We start from the raw sequence: 19,024 nt of genomic DNA, 5'->3' as shown, positions 1-19,024 counted from the left end.
ATGTATTTTCCCAAACTTAAATTCAAGTAAACCACTCCTAATTTGAAATAAGTCTTGTGTGAACATGCTTAGCCTCTGTTTAATAAAAAATTGTTGTTAAAACAGCCTTAGCTAACCTGCATAAAAGTAATATATCTCCATTTCTTGGGCTGTGAGCTCAATAGCTCTCAAATGTTTTAAAATGGGGTGACTCAGGAATGGTTTTTTGCTTTGCCTGAATTTTTATGTTGTGAGGTGATCATAATTCCTGTAATGACTCTGAGTGCGGTTCTGAAAAATTGGAGACTGTTGTTGCTTTCATCTTCTTAAAGTTAACAGACTTTGTTTCATTTTACAGTAAATAGTGGTTGGAATTACAGAAGCAGTCCACATCATGTATTTGAGTCAGTTGCATGCTGTGTTTGATATATATCTTTTTTAAGCTGATGTATTTCCTGTGAATATTTCTTTGTATATTTTGTTGTAATTGTTTTATTTTAAGCAATTGGATTCACATTCTGGGTCTGCACTGTGTGTTCTGTTTGTGAAAGCTATTGTTTAAGCTAAAGACTTTGGGTTTTGGCTGGATGAACTTGCTGGACTGTGGATGTAATTTTGATCAGGGCTGTGTCCAGCTGCTGGATAAGTGGAAAAGATTCTGTAGAGGCGTTGCTCCCCCCAAGTGACACACTGTGTCTGCCTCCACTGGGCCATGCTAGAGGAGTAAAAATCAGGAAAGAGGAGGAAAATACCATCTTAATTCTTCGTAGTTCCTTAGAAAAAAACTAGAGAGGTTTTCTGTTGCTATTGGGCTGTACCTTTCAAGCTGTGGTGTTTGGGTGGTTGTTTTTTTTTTTTTCTTATGAAGGGACTAAGCTACCTTTTAATTGTGGAGAAGGAAGTATATTTCTGTTGCTTCAGGGCAGCTGTTCTGAATGTTGTTATTTAGTACAGAGCCTATATTGCTTGCCACAAATAGTTTTCGTGTCTCAGAGAAATTTAATTTGGATATAACGAAACTTTGCTGCTGCTAAGAGATGTTTGGATTCGTGTCTTTGCTCTACTATAGTGCTGACAGTAGGGAAGAAAATATGTCAAATGTGCATCAAAAAAGGTTAAAACAGGCAAGAAAAAAAACCACATTCTCTTGAGACATCTAAAATTGGAACATCTTGTTGACTGAATAGCGGAAGAACTTTTTTCATGTGAATTTAGAGTACATGTAGTTGATGGGCCTGTTCTGATGAAATGTCTAACCCAGAAGCAGGGCTGTTTCAACAATATTTATTTTTAGCAAACTACTCTCTAAAAAATAGAGGGAAAAATTAGTTGCATATACATTTTCCCACACATTTCATGTGGACAATAGCACTGTTTAGTATTCCAGCCCCCACCTAAACACCATGAGTAAACATTTCACTTGGCAGGACTTTAAAGAAGAGAGGAGATTTGTGGTGGATGCTGAAAGATAAGCTAGACCTGTCCAGGTAGATCCTGTAGGTTTTGGCAATTGATTTTCAAAATTCAAAGCTCAAGTCTTAATGTATATGTAGACTTTTTACAAGGGTACAAAATTTTTTGAAAGGACTGAGATTTGATCTTCTCTCTGTACTGCAACCGTAATTGTAGAAATGTTGGAGCACCTCAAAATTGCCCCCACCCCTTCTTCAAGTGAATCTGTGTGAATGTAAAGATTACATTCTGTCATGCAGTTACAATATGTGAAGCATTTCCGTGTGACTTGTGTTACTTAAACGTGTTTGGGCACAGGCAGTGCTTGAATGCACTCTGGCACTTCTAACAGTTATAAAATTATATAACTCGTGATTTTGAATTTTTGTAGTGGAAAATCTGCAGTTACACAGGTGCTACATTGGAAAAGTTCATTTGAAATATCTGTGCTACCTTAGACCACAGAACAGAGAGTTCTTCTGGCATGAGGAGATGCTGTGCTGGTCTGAATCCAGTAGAGCAAACTCTCAAACTCCCCTTAACCTGCGAATGTGCCTCAGTGGTTACTTTATTCTTCAGACAAAAATCCACTGTCTGTGCATCATCATTCTTCATTTGTGTCCAATGGTAGCAGCTAGGGAGCTGCATAGAACAAATACACCGTGGTGGTTTCTTTTAGCACTGTGACCAGTGGAGACATCACAGGACATAGGTGTTTTTTTCCTGTAAAGTTGTCCAGTTGCCTTTTGAACCAATATCAATTCTGGCCATCTCCAATACATGGCTGTGATCAAAGGCCTGCCCTGCAGACACAGATGTTGTAGGCAAGAGATCCTCTCATCTCTTGTATTCTAATGGCTTGGTCAGTATAATGCCCTCTGGTTCCTGTGCTGACTGAAGTCTCATCTGTTACAAGTTTTTTATCTGTGGTATGGTGGCCTTCCATCATATTCCTCCTTACTCATTTTTCTTTTCTGGCCTGGCAAACCCTCATCTACCATTCTTTTTACAGAAACTAATTTACATATTTGGTCAGATATTTTGTTGCTGCCTGCCTTTTTTCCCCATTGCTAAGCATGAACTGATCTGTGTTTTCAGATCCAACTTGGCTTTTCGTTGAAGAAAATACAGAGTGAAAAGTCATGTCCCTGTATAATATTTATGGAATCACACCCATAAAGTGTGAGGAGGTTCTCATTTTTCCCCATCTTTAAAGAGACTCAAGAGAGTTGAATAAGGTACATTATAAAACATCAGGAATAAACACAAGGCTGGGAAGGAAGTGAGGCAGTAGGAAAAAAAAAAAAAAGAGAAAGGATTAAGATAAATGTCTGTGTGTTTGCATAAAGGAGAGAGGGAGAGCTATTAAATTTCTGTGATAGCCATCATTGAATATATCAGAAGATGGTACAACCAACTTTTGTTTTTTGGAGGGGGAAAAAAAGAAGAATATCCAAGCCAGCCATAACCTTATATCCTCCCAGGGTTCAGAGAATTGCTCACATCTGCTGTCAGTGGTTGTGAAGTAAGCAGTTCTGGCCGTGGTTTGCTCATTACTGCCAGGCTGGAGTTGCATGGTGTGTGAGCCAACAGGCTGAAGGCAGTAAAATTTTTACAGGCCAAAGACTGAAAAACTGAAGAGGGAAATGTGGCATAAATGTGGCAGAAAGACCAAATTTCATATACTACTGAAAAAATAATCTGCAGTGAAGTCCTAGTCTATATCAATAGACTAGTGCTTTGGTAGATATTTGTATATCTTTTAGAAAAAAATTCTTTGTTAGGATTTAAAAATAATAGTAATTAATTCAGTGTAATACCTAATAACATATTTTCCTACAGTAGATTTTTCTATTTATTCTGTATTTTGCTGTTAAAGTAAAAATTGTGGCAAAGCTCATTAAACACATTGCTTTCTAACATGGCATTCTCCTTGACCCGGACTATAGACATGAATTTCAAACAGGAAGAAAAACACACGCCTCTGACCCAAAGTAAAGATAGGATAATAACAGAGCTAGAAATTAGGGCAAAGTTACATAGGCAAGAGAAAAGAAAAGTAAGAGGCTCTAGGGTTAAAGAAGAGAACAGAGAATGGTAGTTGTACTTCATCTGTGATATATTTGTATCCTGAGCACAATGGCCTCGTCTTCAGTGACTGGAGGTACAAACAACAAAACAGTGTATGTTTGAAGTCCTAGATTAAAGAGCTCTTTTGTGTATTTAATCACAATTTCATCTCTTTTGTATATTTAATTCATTTCTCCCAGCAGCAAACTGCTAGTTGCAGCTCTACAACTAGAGTTAAAAGCTTTTTGCGAGAGTTTTTGTGAAGATCTTATGTAAAGATGCAGCTTAGCTGTAACCCAGTGGTTTCTCTTGGTGCAGTTTGAGCAAGCACAGATCACAGTTCACATCTCTGGACTGAAAACCTGGAGAGGAGAGTATAAAAAAGTGTAATACAGGGACTAGGGGAAGCTAAGATGAGGTGTTTATAAGTCAATCTGTCTCATTTAACAATAACAAGATGAAAAGTTGGTTAGACCACAATACATAAGGTGCTGAGACTCCTCAGTCTTTTCATCAGGAGTTTATCAAGAATCATGGCTTGGAAGGTTATACTGGATGAACTAAAAGGGTAAATTAGGCACACGTTCAAATACTTACAGTTATTATTAGCAATAAAGGAAATAATTTTCTGGATGTCATTTAGGTTAGGATTTATCAAACATAACTTTAGATGTGTTCTCTGTAGATGTCTACACCTGGATTGATCAATGAGAGTTCTCTTTATAGTCCAGAGGAGAGGAACAGGATAATATTAATTGAATTCTACCGTTAGTTGTTTGTATTTGCTAGATCTGTATCCACTACCATAGGCCACAAGATGACAAGGTGGATGTCAAAGCCTGAGCTAGGCACACCTAGCATACTTTTGTGGGTGCAAGGCATGCCTGAGGATAAGTGCAGGAGTAGTATTTTGTGATGTTCATTGCTGGTTTGTACTGCCTTTAACCTCTCTGATGAAATACATAGCAGCTCTCCAGCAAGGCTTTTCTCGAAAGCCTGTGGAGCTTCCCAAAGCTGGCTTAGGTATGAATGACCAAGGGGATAGGTGCCATAGACTATGTCCTAATGGGACATGTGAAAATCACAAAATTGGAGAAAATATGATACCCTTTTTGGTGCTTCTTGGAGTTTAAAATTTTGTCATCCACAGTTACCAAATTTTTTATAAAATGGTTTTAACATACTGAAAAAAAAAGTAAATTAAGTAAATTGTAGCAGGTTTGAATGACAAAGTTTGCGTGAAAGCTGCTGGGTTTGGGGGAATAACATTTCGGTTATAATGTGACTATATTTTTTCTCTAAGCTTCTTCATTGTAGCATAAGGAGAGCAAAATACATGTTTAAGTCATGGAGATTTGATGGTTCTGACTAGAATAAAAAATGAAAAAAATTAAATGAAAAAATTAAATTTAAAAAACCTTCTAATCAACTTATACTGACTTTATGGTCATTCTGTTTGTAGACAGTTGATGTTTCATATTGAGTTTTCAGGCCGAGAAACATGATCTGGTCCCAGTAAATACAAGGAAATGCAGCTACTGTTACAACTAATCCATGTTAAGATGGATATATATACTCTGTTATGCAGCAATATAGCATTGCTTCTGCCTTTTTTCTTTTTTTATCTTAATTTTCTTTTGTGTACTTAAGCATTCTTCTTCTATTGTTTATACTGAGTTCCAGGACTGTCATGAAGAATTAAATTTAAAATCTCTGAGTAATGATGGCAGGTAATATTCTAGTGGGTATTTGCAGTTATTTCGATTGGTATTGATTTCATTGGATTATGTTGGATATCACTATGTTTTAGTGGAGTACTTTATTTGTTTCTCACCATGAATATTTCAGCCACTAGAAAAATGGTTTTTGGTGTCTTAGAAGTTTTTGTGTTGTTTTCTATCTTATGATAGAATTGCCATGTTCAAGTCTGTATATAATGGGAGATTTCTACCACTTCAGGACATCAGAAAGTTGTATCATCTTCCTTCCCAGAATCTTTCTCTCTTGCAGTGCAACTGACCTAATATATCTCCAATTCAGCTTTCACCTACTTGCTGTCTCTCCACATGAACTTGCCAATATATTTAAGGTACCTCAAAATACAAACATAAGTGATTTTTCAAAGCTGACATGCCAGTTGTTCTTTTGTGGCAGATGGGTAGACAGTACTTCTCATAGAATCAGAGTGGTTTGGTTGGGAGGGACCTTAATTATCATCTAGTTGCAACCTCTCTGTCGTGGGCAGGGACACCTTCTATAGGAGGTGTTTGATTGGTTTCCAGAGTGATGCTGGTAGACATGCAATGGTAATTAAGTTCTTTTTATAAATTGCAACATGACTGCAAATTTGCTTAATCAAGCTTAATAGAGTGAGATGCATAGGGCTTTTGCACAAGCAGAGACAATCATCATTAAGTCCAGAATGGCAAATTTGAGAAATGTATTATTGGAACTTGTTCTGCACTAAAATTATCTTAATTCAAATTTCAAGAATAGTTTCATTTCTTGAACAAATTTGGGCATCACATCTGCTCAGCTTCGGACTTAAAGATATTATTTGGATCTGTTTATACTGTCCAAGTAGTTTTTCCTTTTAGTTAGACGTGGCTCACTTACAACATTTTGTCTCCCAAAATTAATTTCTACCAGTATTTCTCATCAGATCATAAATGAATATTTTAATAACCAGTGTTGAAGCAGATGAACAAAAGTATGCCCACTCTTCTTTAACCACTTTATGTGTTATTCTTAAAAAATGATGGAGCAGAGATTAATGAATGCAATAAATACTATTCCAACCCAAGGGAGCAGCTGAGTGAAAATATAATCTGCAAAATGTAGAATATGCCAAAGCACACGGAAATCAGCTTTCATACTGCACAAGGCGTTGGAAGTCCGTACCTTTCATGTGAAGAAGTTTAGTTACAGGCATTATTTTGTATTAAACATCACCTTTTTTGCTCTCTGACTGTGTATCATCAATCTTGAATTAAAAAGAAAGGGAAAAATAAACCAAGAAGTACTTAGTTATATTCATGTGAAAGTGTAATGGATGCTCCTTATCAAAACACCACTCAAACTATGAAATTATTAGACTTTGTGGGAACTGAGAATCTGGTTCTTTATGTTTTCTGTGCCATATGCAGAAATGCTGTAAGCAGTGCTCTATGGTAAATACTTGGTCCTCAAACTACAGTTTGATTTCATTTTCATGTAGTCTTTACAACAATCAGGTATGCCAGAAGGTGCTACACTTATTTAATGCAAAGATCTGCACTGATTCCATCTGCTGGTAAAGTTTACCCAGAGCCCCAAACAGGAAGGTTTGCTATATTCCAGGCATTTTTCCCCCTTGATTTACTTATCCCCCTCCTTCCAGCCTATACACACACTGTGCATGCTTTTCAGATCGAGTAAGTGAGAGGTTGGGTGACAAATTAGACTAAAAGCATCTGTTTCTCCTTCTATGCTGGAAATGCTGAGACAAAAATATACCATATGTAAAGTGAGTTAGTACATTTATCCAACATAATTTTGGAGATGATGCTTCACTAGCTGAATTGTCCTTGAAATTAGGCTACTACTGAAAATACATTTTGCATTTTATAGGAGACTGAAAGAAAGTAGTAACACAGATGTACTGTAGACAGCATAAAGACTCCTTGAAAGTACAAGGCAAATCTGCATTATAGTAACTGAACATACTGAATAGAATTTTTAAACTATGTCTGAGGATTTTTTTTTTAATGTTATCATGCTTGAAGATCAGAATTTTTCTGTTTGAATAAAGATTTCCAGCATAGCTGCTGGAAAGCAGGTCTGTGGAGAAGGACCTAGGGGTACTGGTGGGTAACAAGCTGTCCATGAGCCAGCAATGCCCTTGTGACCAAGAAGGTCAATGGTATCATGGTTTTCACTAGGAAAAGCATTGCCAGCAGGTCAAAGGAGATGATCCTGCCCTTCTACTCTTCCCTAGTGAGGCCACACCTGGAGTGCTGTGTCAAACTCCGAGCTCCTCAGTGAGAAAGAGACATGGAGCTTCTAGACTGGGTCCAGTGGAGGGTGGCAAAGATGGTTTAGGGACTGGAGCATCTCTCTTATAAGGAAAGGCTGTGGGAGCTGGGCCTGTTCAGACTCTGGAGGAGGTGACTGAAGAAAGGACCTTGTCAATGTCTGTCAGTATCTAAAGGGAGGGTGCCAAAAGGATGGACCAGACTCTTCTCAGTGGTGCCAAGAAACAGGACAAAAGGCACCAGGCAGAAACTGATGCACAGGAAATTCCACCTGAACATGAGGAAGAACTTCTTTACTGTGCAGGTGACCACACACTGGAACAGGTTGCCCAGAAAATCTGTGGAGTCTCTGTCGCTGGAGATGCTCAAGAACTGTCCGGGCGCAATCCTGTGCCGTGTGCTTTGGGATGGCCCTGCTTGAGCAGGGAGGTTGGACCAGAGGGTCCACTGTGGTCCCTTCCAACCTGATCCACTTTGTGATACTGTTTAGGAAACTGTCAGCAAGTATTTGCCCTTACAACCAAGCATTCTAGAATCTGACAAAATTTTGAGCCCTCAGGATTTAGGGTTGTAGCATTTCAGTCCCTTGAAATTCTTTGAGGTTTGTCAGGTATCTGATAGTTTATCAAGCTGTTGATTAAGATAATGCTTTCCAAATTTGTTTTCTTGTATGCTCTTTATGAATATTGAACTTAGGTGTTTGCATTGGGAAATTAAAAGCAGAGGAAAAAAAGCAGGAAATTGCTTCAGGTTGCTGCTTAGAAAAAGAGAATGAGTAATAATCTCTTTATGTCAAGAGTAGCATAAGATTTTCTTGTATAATATAAACCTCACATCTAGCACCTGTAGTTTCAGATGCTTAGAAGTTAATCATAAAATGTTCAGGTTGTGTTTGGATCAAGGTGGTTCTGCTGGGGTCAGTAAAATCCCGACAGTTTTCAGACCAGGATTTTCAAGAAATTTTGTATGTTCAGCTTTAGTAAACTTAAATATATGAATAAAAATTTTCGCTACTGAGACCACAATGAGGTCCTGTTTCTCATGTCTTGGAGAGTAATTGCAGAGAAAGGAGAAGATTAGTATGTATTATATCAGCTTTCCCTTGAGTAAAGAACCAAAGGTTCATTCTGATAACTTGTGTGGTATTAAGTAGATTATGCTTTGTAAGCACTAAGGCTTTATACCTAATTCCTGAAGCCAACAAGTAATCTTAAAAGATGTCTAATAATAATTTAAGTTGAAAATGCATTTGTTGGCACAGATAAAGAGCAAAAAGTCATGCCGATGTAGCGTGTGGTGTTCTTTCTTGGTTATCCTGCACTGCTGGTGAAAGAAAGGAGAATACTTCTGCTCAATAAACTTTCAATCTATCAAAAAACCTAAAAGCATGCTTAATTTAATAATTTTTATAATATCATATCTGGTTGGCAAGAGAAGTGTGTAACATTTGGTAACACAGCATTAAGTATCTTGATTCATCTGTATAAGCGTGATAAACACAAGGGTTTGTATTCCACATTGTGTTGTGGATCATGTCTTTCTCTTTATGAATGCTTTAGTTTTTAAAAGAGGTACTAATTATATGTTCAGTTAAGATAAATGCCAACCTTGTTCTTTGCTAAATGTCCCTGAAGAATGTATGCAGTAAGACTGCAACTCAAACGATACAGGTGCTTTTGTTTTATGGATTTTTTTTCTCCTTTTTTAAGGAGTTGGAGTAGGAATTCATATTTACATTTAGTAGTACTTCTTTTTTTAAAATTGTGGCTCACCATCTCTGGCAAAGTATTTATAGTCCCCAGAACTAACATTCTTTGCTTACTTGGACTTTCAGTCTACAAAGCCACAGCTGTTCTTACTGTGCTTTCACCAGTGCTGTGATATACTGAGTAAGAAAGGGATTCTATTCTCAGCTGCAGCATTGTAAAATATAGTTATATATGTGGCACATTTCCATTTACATCAGTTGAATTTCTCTGAATTTTCATGGCCATAACTGAGATTATTTTTTCCAAAACCCTACAATATCTCTTACTTAAATCTCCATACGTTGCAGGAATTCTTTATGGCAAGAGATGTACATAATTCCATATTTGGATTTCAGTTAGAAGTTCCTTTTTGCACAGGCCCATGATTTTCTTCACAGCTCTCCTTTCACACTGAAGTTGTAACTGTGCTCGCAGGCACTTGAAGCTAAAGCAAATAAAGGATTTGAGGACATAACACAGGACAGTGTCCTTATCCAGCACTTCTGCACTTCTCCTGCCACTGCTCCTGTCTTCCTCCATTGCTGCTCAGTTTTGGAGGTCCATAAGCTCTTTACCCGTGTTCTGTTTTGACTAGACAGCTGTGCCTGGGATGGCACTCCTGGCATGGTGCCTTGCTTAGGCTTCCATCAGACACAAGCCAGAAGTGTAGCAATCCTTAAGGATCCCAAACTAAGAGGCAGCGTTAGCTCATGACAGTGTAACTCTGACTGGGTAAGGCTTTTCATGAAATTGCATACCTTATAGTAGATATCTTGGCAGTAGCTGCTCCTTGCTTTTTATATCATAGTTTAGCATTTGTCATGCTTGCCTAAGAAGTGGAAACTGTTGGAGCCATTTCCTTCTTCCTGAGGAAGTTCAGATCTGTCTTTACCTCATTGAAACATCTCCTAACTACCTAAGAAGTCCTCTATCTTCTGGAGATTTCTCTTTTTAACTCTTCAGCATGCAAAGACAGCAAACAAGTTATCAAAAAGGTGTTTTACTCACGTGGTTAGAGCACTAGATCCAGTCAGACATTTCAGTTGTCATTGTTATTACTGGAACTCAAGATTTGTTCACTGATTGTTTGGTGGAGTCATCCTTGAAGGCTTCCTCTTCTGAATGAATGCAGTAACCACAGAGCTATTTTGTAAAAGTAGAGTAGCACTACTCTTTACAAAAAAAAGAAAGAAGTGTTTGGTTTTTTTCTTTTAGCATCATCCTTTTCTGAATCTCACCTGTAAGATTCTGCATTTATGGCAAATTTTCAGTTGCAATAGTTTCTTCCTTATGAGCAGATTCGGCTGATGTGCTTCAGCTTGATCAGTGAAACAAAGTTGCTACGTGTCCACAATCCAGGAGTCCCACAATTTGTATGAGTAGGTCCATGGGATGAATTTGTGATGCAGATCTTTGGCTGGTTTTCTGCTTGGTTGGGGGTCTTGTATACTCTGAGTTTGGGAAAATAAGAGCTGAAGTACAGTAACCATAACGTTTCAGATTGCATTATGAGATGTATGTATTTGTTCTTACTGCACAAGGCACTTACTGCAAAGTTCCAGATTTGCTTCTGAAGATCAGGAGCCTACAAGTTTGACAAATCTTTGGCTGAGTTTGCATATTCTGGACAAAACAGGTTTACTCTCCAAGTTAGGCCAGAAAAGGAAAGAAATGTGTTGTATACTTCAGTAATTCTTTTATTTCGTTGTCAAGCATTTTATTTTTGGGGTAAATATTTTATTTTAACTCTGAAATAGTTATAGGAAATTCATTACGTTTTGTGGTTTAATTATTTCCTGTTCCATTGGAAGAAAACGGTAACAAAATTTGTTTACAGAATTTAAATAACTATCTTTCATTAATATAATATTTGGGTAGTGTGCAAAGCTGCCACAAAAATGGAAAATCCTGGATACTAAATGCCTACATCAGCCTTCTACCCTGGTACCAAATCATGTCAGTGTTGTTGCCAAGCATGTGCAGTTTGTGGAACAGGGTCTTGTTAATGTACTTAATGTGCATGTATATGTACTTAATAGGTGATAGAAAAATAATTTGAAAAACTAAAACCTCTTTAAACTGAAATTGTTAGTTCCTAGGTAAAGGAGACTTGGTATTTTTCTGATAGCAGTAAACAGAAAAGGCCCTCCTGTTTTAGAACAAGAACTTTTATGAGTGAAATTTTTTGTAGCAATCCAAAGATATTGAAGTGCTGTATCATTGGAGACGGACTTTAAACCTTGTCATTGTAATTTGTCTCTTACTTTGTCTTTGACTGTGCACCTCTATATTTTGTAGTAAACTTTTAGATCCAGATTTGTTGGTTGGGCTTTGAATTTGTCTTTCTTGAAAGAGATACCAATATGAGTATCTTTTCAGTTGTTCTCAGTGTATGTTTTATACTAATACCCATCACACAAAACAGGGCTTAGAAAACAAAAATTCTTCACTGATTATATTACAAAAAGCAATAACAGAGAAGATAGTAAGAGCACCATTTATCAGCCAGTTTATCTTAATTTCAGTGGGATTGATGGAAATAAAACTTTAATTGAGTCTGTTCCGTTGTCTGATTTCCCTAGAGGTTGTATTAGTTTGCTCTTTCCTTAAAAATGGAGAAAAAAAATCACTACATAAACAATTGTCCCTTTATGTGAAGGTTCAAGCACAAGTGCGACATGCAAAACTCAACTTTGACAAACTGAAGACTGATGTCTGTCAAAAAGTGGATCTTCTGGGAGCCAGCAGATGCAACCTCCTTTCTCATGTGTTAACAACATATCAGGTATCCAAGGAAAATGTTGACTTCTGAACGAATGTTTTCCTGTTATTGTGGCTTTTTAAGAGGTTACCATGGCAATATTAAACCTTAAGAATATGTAGCTAGTGTTGGAGGGAAGATGTGAAATTTGCACTGAAAACAGATTTGTGTTAGCATTGGCACTGAAATTTTTCCCTGCCTTACAGACAACACTGCTTCATTTTTGGGAAAAAACTTCACACACGATGGCAGCCATCCATGAAAGTTTCAAAGGTTATCAGCCATATGAATTCACTATGTTGAAGGTAAGAAATATATAGATATATATGTTTGCCCAGTTATAACCAGTATGAGATCATACAAGGATATAGAAGGCACATATTGATGTTTTTTTCCATATGTTTTCTGACACTTTTATCCCTGTTCTGTCTTTTCATTTAAATACAGGTTTTCTGATTATGTCCTTTTGACCAGCTGTGCTGGTGGGCTCTTTTCTTACCTACCTGATGTTAAACGGTTTCTGAGAATATTTTTATCTTTGCTTTGGTCCAAAACAATTTCAGTCTAATTTGTGTAGGTAGCCTGTATTGTTGCTGGGTATTTATTCTTCATGCTCTTTTGTATCTAAAAATTTGGTTATTTGAATAACATATGAGATGATTCAAGATGTATGGTAACATTTGGACACCTTGGAGAAGAACTTGGAAAAAAAATGCACCTGCTTTGGTTCACCCTTGTGATGGAGGATGAGAGACATTTGGGGATGCTTTGTACCTTTTGAACTTCTTCCTGTGAAACGTTTCACCATGATTTAAATTTGAAAGCAGATTGGGAATATGTGATAAAGAAATACCATCTATATTGACCCCACACATGTAACAAGCACTCCCTTGAAGCCAAAAGTAACTGTAAAAAGGGTTGGGCATATTGTAGTGTCTTTAGGATGCAGCCTTTGTTATGAAAATCTTAACCAATTATATTGCTCACCTCTTGCACTGAAAAGATGTGATTTCCTGTTTTTGCACTGATACGTATGCTGATAAATGATGCTCATCCGGAGATAGTTTAAAACTAAAGGATTTCATGTAATTCTGTGCTTCCAGAAAACAGCTGCTTGGGACTAAGACTGTGTTACTGGCTTTTAGTATAAGAGGTTTTCTTGTTTGGGTCTCTAGAGTGTGGAGTTATTTTCTATACCAAAGCCTTCTCCTTGATCTCTTGTCCCCAGCTATTAGTTTCTGGTTGTTTACATTAAATGATTGCTAAGGTGATTAAATCAGAATCTGGTGATTGCATCAGGTGAGATTGTGTTGCCTAAGAGAATAGATATCTGCTGCTGCATTACTAGGTTAAGTGAGCTCTGCTTTCACTTCTGAAGGGTGTGGTGAGTCCCATCTCACCTCTGCTACACCTGGGTGTGGAATAACAATAGGTGATTATGGTTAGGGAATTGATCCCTACCAGTCATATCATATGTTCATGCCAGAGTATCTGTATATTAAAAAGGACCTGCAAACGAATTGAAAATTGAGATTATGAGGTATTATTTTTTTAATGAAGTATGGTAGATAGCTATGGCTGATCTAAGGTAGTATAGTTTCTGATGGAGAAACTTTTGATCTAAAAATGTACCCAATGGAGATGCCATTTCTGTTGTTGACTTCATGCATTAAAATATAAAATCAGAATATATACTGGATTAAAATATACATAAAATATTTCAGAGTGCCCATTTCTACATTTAATTGGAAGATTCTTCTTTTAGACTATTTTTCCCTGCCTGATACCATAAAAGAAGGTCTTTCTTAAATTTTGGATTTGATGCTTGCAAATAATTTTTGTCTTCTGTGATTCCATGAAAGACAAAATCTTGCTCATACAAATGAAACTGAATTAAACTAAGCATATGTGAATGTAGGATTAGTGTTTTACTTTAAAATAAGAAATAAATGCAAGTTAATATTTGACTTAGACGTAGATTGTTTTACTGAAAAATTAAGAGGTGCTATGTACTAGAAAACTGCTATTTGTATTTTGTAGTATAAATATACATTTGTGTACCAGGTTTACCTCAGGAAAGAGACTCTGAAATGCCTCTTGGGATTGTTTCTGGAAAGAAAACATTGTCTTTAGAGATGTTTGCCAAACTCCCTTAATGAAAAGCAGCCCATTTGTTTTCTTTGCTTCAGGGTATGTGCAGAGAGAAGTATAATTGTGCTATTGCAGCTGTATTTCCTAACTTTTGAGTTTTATGCTTGATGAAAGATGATTATTAATGTGCTAACAACTCTGTGCATAGTGATGTAAAAGTATCTGTCACTGTGTCCATTGCTTTAATATTACAGAGCATGGGCTGCTGTTTTGGTAAAGCTGTTAGGGTACATTGTCTTGAAATTAACATCTATCAAATGAATTCAAGTTTATTTCAGAGGCTACTTTTCATGAATAATATATTTTTCTAATTTCTGTTACTGTTTATTTGCCTTAGTTGCATTTTTTTCATTTAAATGCTAGAATATTAGACTTCCTGAAGAGTTTGTATTAACATAGAAATAATAGTAGCCCTGGTAAGGGAGTCAAAAGTCATAAATCTCAGTGCATCTGTTTATTTCTGTGTGAAGTGGAAGACTGCTGCCTGAGCTCCTTACATGGAGTACTTCCTTGGAGTACTCTGTTCAAACAGGTGCTACAACACTGTTGCTTTCTGCTGACCTCTGCTGTAGTTGGGTATCCTCTATTGTTTCTGTTTGTCACACTCATGGCAAACAGAACTATGACAAACACAAACTATGACTTTACTCATAGACAAGATTGCCTATGATTTTGCATCTTTAAGGGTTTTGGGCAGGTGTGGTATTACTTTTCTTGATGAATGTCTGTGAGGAAATTCTGAGACAACTTGCTTTTCCTCTTCAGCTCTCCCCTCAAATTAAATACATTCAAGTTTTTGTCTCCTCAGTGCTGTTGCACTTTTTCATAAATGTTGTGACATCTTGGAATGTATGCCTGGCTCCTGAAACTTTCCTTAGTTGTGTTGCTTTGATTCTTTCTCTGTCAAGAAGTGCATCAGTTGTCCAAGGCACTTGGGAGGAGCTGTGGGTGAGCTGAGTGCAGTGTCAACACTGGTGATTTAACTGTGGAGGGCAGATTTTATGTGCAATCCAGATGATCTTGGCCGGACTTGAAAGCAGCCCAGATGCAGGTGAAGGAATTTAGTGAGTGAATAGCAGTCAGAAATGGAGCCTGAGCAGAAACCAGAGTTAACTCTACAGTGTTGGCTTGGGTACTTAGTCTGAGTACAGGCAGCAGGTGAAATATCTGATTGACTGATTGACTTTTTGTGTTAGAGACGGACACATCGGGTAGAATGAAAGACTCTGAACTTGCTCTGCTGGTGTGTAAGGTCTTACTCTGATTTTTGTAGTAAAAGAGAGATTAAAAAACCTCAGAAAATAGGTTTCTAAAGATGCAAGGATCCTACTTTAAGCCACATACATGGTGTAGCTCACAACAAAATCCATTCTAGTCCACATGAGCAGCCAGAAGAGTGCTGTGAAGTTACACATCTGTGTGCTCTGAGCAGCCAAGTCAGGAGTCCAGCTGAAATGTGCTCACTTTGGTCTGAACTCAGTCTGTGTTGTCATAACTGTTTAATCACTACACTTTGTAGATGTTGAGCCTTCTTCCCTTTCTTCTAATGTAACCTGAAACAATTACCAGAATTTCATGGTTTCATTTCTGTGCCTACTGACAGTAGCGATCACATTACTGTGGGTTCATGTTTAGAAAATGGTTGACTGTGGCTTTTTTAACTTTCAGTTTCATTTCATACTCATTCTCTAGCTTTTTTAAATTTTTTTAAAAGATCCTGAGTTTGTAGCGAACCTCAGAATGAAGAGTAGAGGGAGACAGGGGTGAAGAAAATAACTTCATTATTTTGTATCTGATTTTGAGTCTGAATAAAGTTGTTACATGGAATTACTGCATCAAAATACAGCTTCTAATTTTTAACAATTTTTATCATAATTGCCATTGAAACCAAAGCTATGTTTCAGAGGTATGTTTACTTTTCTAATACAGGAAATAGTAGTTGCCATTATTGTCATGCTGTTTCCTTCCCAAGGTACTTGTGAACTCCATTTCTATATGCTGTTTCCGTGGTTTGATCACAGTCCCTTAAATATGGATGTCCTGAAACACTGACGAAGGAAGCTTCTTAAAATATAGGTCCTTAAAGAAGGACGCTTATTTCCCTCTTCATTTTTGGGGTTTCTTTTGTGATTATGCAGACTTTATTTCTAATAATTTTCTTTAACTTGTATAGCCAGGTAGTGGTTAAAGTAGTTGTGGTCTTTGTCCAAAACCTTTACAACCCATTTTGGAGCAAGCTCTGAGGTGCTATACTTGGTGGCAGGCAGAGAACCACAACAGTTTAACCATCACCTCCTGATTCAGTCGCCTGTGTGTCCTGGGGTGAAGATATCCAGTGCCTAAAGCAGCCCAGTCCCCATAATGGAGAGCTGCTTTCTTTCTCTACACTGCACTTCTGTGCAAGTATAGTTGATATTTGTATGTTCTTGAACTTTAGTCCAGGACTTTTTGGAGTCAATGGAATAATTCCCATAAATTTTAATAGCACAAGGAGTGCAGTCTAATCAATACCCAGTACAAATGCAGGTAAAGGGTGATATTCATACATAGGTGATGTAGCTGAGCTGGCTAGTGTCCTTTATTCAGTATCCAAGAAGAAGTACATTTACATGTCATTCTGGTTAACAACAGTGTCAAATAAAAAAGTGGGAACCACAGAATAAGGTTCATTTCTTTAAGGCTTTTTTTATTATTGCTGTTTTTGTGACCTTCATCTTTTGACCATGTCTCCAATGCTGAGGCTGCTTGTGACAAATTAATCAGAAGATTTATGTAGAATTTACTTACTGAGAGGGGGAAAAAAAGCAACTGCAGCACATGGCAAATATAGAAGTTTAGTTTTTTCTAAAGTACTGAAGTATAGATTCCTCATACAGACAAATACTGAACCAAGCAGAAACTGGAATGCTCCTTCTGGGGACTCAGCTGTCCTGGTTAACTGGGCAGTGCAAACAAGACCTGCAACATGTCTGGGAATGCTTTTGTTGTGACAAATGGGCTGGGCACCCGAATTTTTACTCAGTCACTTAGGCCGTGTTTTTTTGTTTAACTTTTCTCATGAAACACATTAATGTTTTGTTCAAATTCCAGATGCAATACCACTGCATTTTTGTGGGTTTTCATTTTTGTATGGAAGGTGACTTCTCTGTTTTACCCTTAGATTTTTGGTAGTGGGGGAGGCGTGAGGAGAAGCTGGGGTGAGATGCATTACTATGACTATCAGGGCAATATTAATAAATTTAATTACAGATGGTCAAGACTATTCACATGTAACATGGTTAAATTTTTCAGGAACTGACTTGGACTTTAGAAAGTGGAAATTTTTTTCACCTTTACAGCAAAATAATTTGATAGAGATAGAAATAATTGCATTGCTAACATCTGTTTTACATAATTGCTGTGCTCCTTTATTTAATTTTTTAGACAGAATTTCTAATTGTTGCATAAAAGTGACAACCAGTAGTATATTTACCACTTCAGGATCAATCTATAATGCTTGTGTTGGCTTGTTCTCATCTCCAAATTTTGGTTATAAAAATGCTGACCATGAAACTGCACGTTGTTATCTTGTAGCACAGCTTTTCAGACTGCAGAGGGACAGTAGGGTTTCATAGTCTCACACCTGGCCTTCATCAAACTATCATCCAAGATTTTAACCTTGTTTTCAGATTCAGGATACAAGCAGTATCTTCCTACTACCACTGCAGTTGCCAAGTTTGTGGGAATAATTGTGGAGGGAAAAAAGAGAGTAAGAAAAGAAGCAGTATATGAGGAACAAACAGATGTAAAGAATTAAATTTTTGCATCTTAAGGAAAGGAAAAGAAGGAGGGAAAAAATAAGCAAATTCCCAAAATAGCAAAGAACATGGTATAGATAGATTTACTTAGAAATATAGGAAATATTTACCTAGAAATAATAATTTAGAAATATTAGAAACAGAACATGAGTTTAGAAGTTGCCATGTGTCACCTTCTTCTATAAAGTGTGTTACAGACTCAATTTGAATTACTATCTTCTAACACTTTTAATTCTGCTTGTTTTGAGTCAGATATAGTTTTGATCTAGTGTAAAACAATTCTTGCTTGATTTCTTTGGTTCTAGAATCAGGTTTGGTCTCAAATGATGCACTTTAGCTTCCCTGATTCTAATTGGTTTTCTTCTTTACATTTGTGTTATGGTTATGATCTAGAGCTTGCAAGATCCTGTGAATAAACTAACAGAAAAAGCAGAAAAGGAAGACCACCAGATTGAGAGCACCAATTCAGTGGAAGATCAGCAGAGTCAGTAAGTCACATGTCCTGTATATCAAAATTATAAGTATTTTTGTCTATAATCTGCTTCCTGGTTGCTAAAGTCACCAAGCATAAGTAGAGATACAGACACGTCTAGTCTAATTCTACTGGTTACCCCAATACAAAAATTCCTGAGATGTTGTAATGTGTACATGAAAACTAATAAACTTTATGATGAAATTAAGAGCTTTAAAAAGGCCCATAAAACTCTTACGTGTTTTTCATCTTTCCAAGTTTTCTTTGTACTTTTTTTCAGTTTTTGCATCATTTTTTCTTTATTAAAAGAAATGGTAAACAATTATACATGGGAGCAGATATATGAGCATTGTATTTCTCCTTTCAGCAGCATCTCCTTTCACCTGGAAATAGGATATAGATTACTGATTGCTCCGAGTAGCAATTAGTTTTTGTAATGTATACAGCATCAGTTAGTAATCCAATGAAGCAGTAGGTACTTAGTATAAAGTACATCTAAGTGAGCTAATGCTGTCAAGTTTTGAGTTACCTGTAGCTCTGAGCTGAGAGAGACTTATGAATGGACTGCAGTGGGGAGAGAA

At 37.0% G+C, this 19,024-nt stretch overlaps 1 protein-coding gene across 6 annotated transcripts in view; it reads left to right on the top strand.

The window, feature by feature from the left end:
- The window catches only part of ICA1 (islet cell autoantigen 1), a 66,407-nt gene that overhangs the window by 30,675 nt on the left and 16,708 nt on the right, over positions 1-19,024 (top strand). For all 6 annotated transcript variants that reach the window (XM_088162210.1, XM_088162193.1, XM_088162227.1 and 3 more), the window contains 3 exons: positions 11,922-12,047; positions 12,230-12,328; positions 18,365-18,459. In XM_088162210.1, the coding sequence (XP_088018336.1) occupies positions 11,922-12,047; positions 12,230-12,328; positions 18,365-18,459 (320 nt within the window). The remainder of the gene's footprint in view (positions 1-11,921; positions 12,048-12,229; positions 12,329-18,364; positions 18,460-19,024) is intronic.

Source organism: Sturnus vulgaris, chromosome 1, assembly GCF_052056855.1.
Source record: "Sturnus vulgaris isolate bStuVul1 chromosome 1, bStuVul1.hap1, whole genome shotgun sequence".
In the NCBI taxonomy this organism is placed as follows: domain Eukaryota; kingdom Metazoa; phylum Chordata; class Aves; order Passeriformes; family Sturnidae; genus Sturnus; species Sturnus vulgaris.
This window is presented reverse-complemented; position numbering and strand designations above follow the sequence as displayed.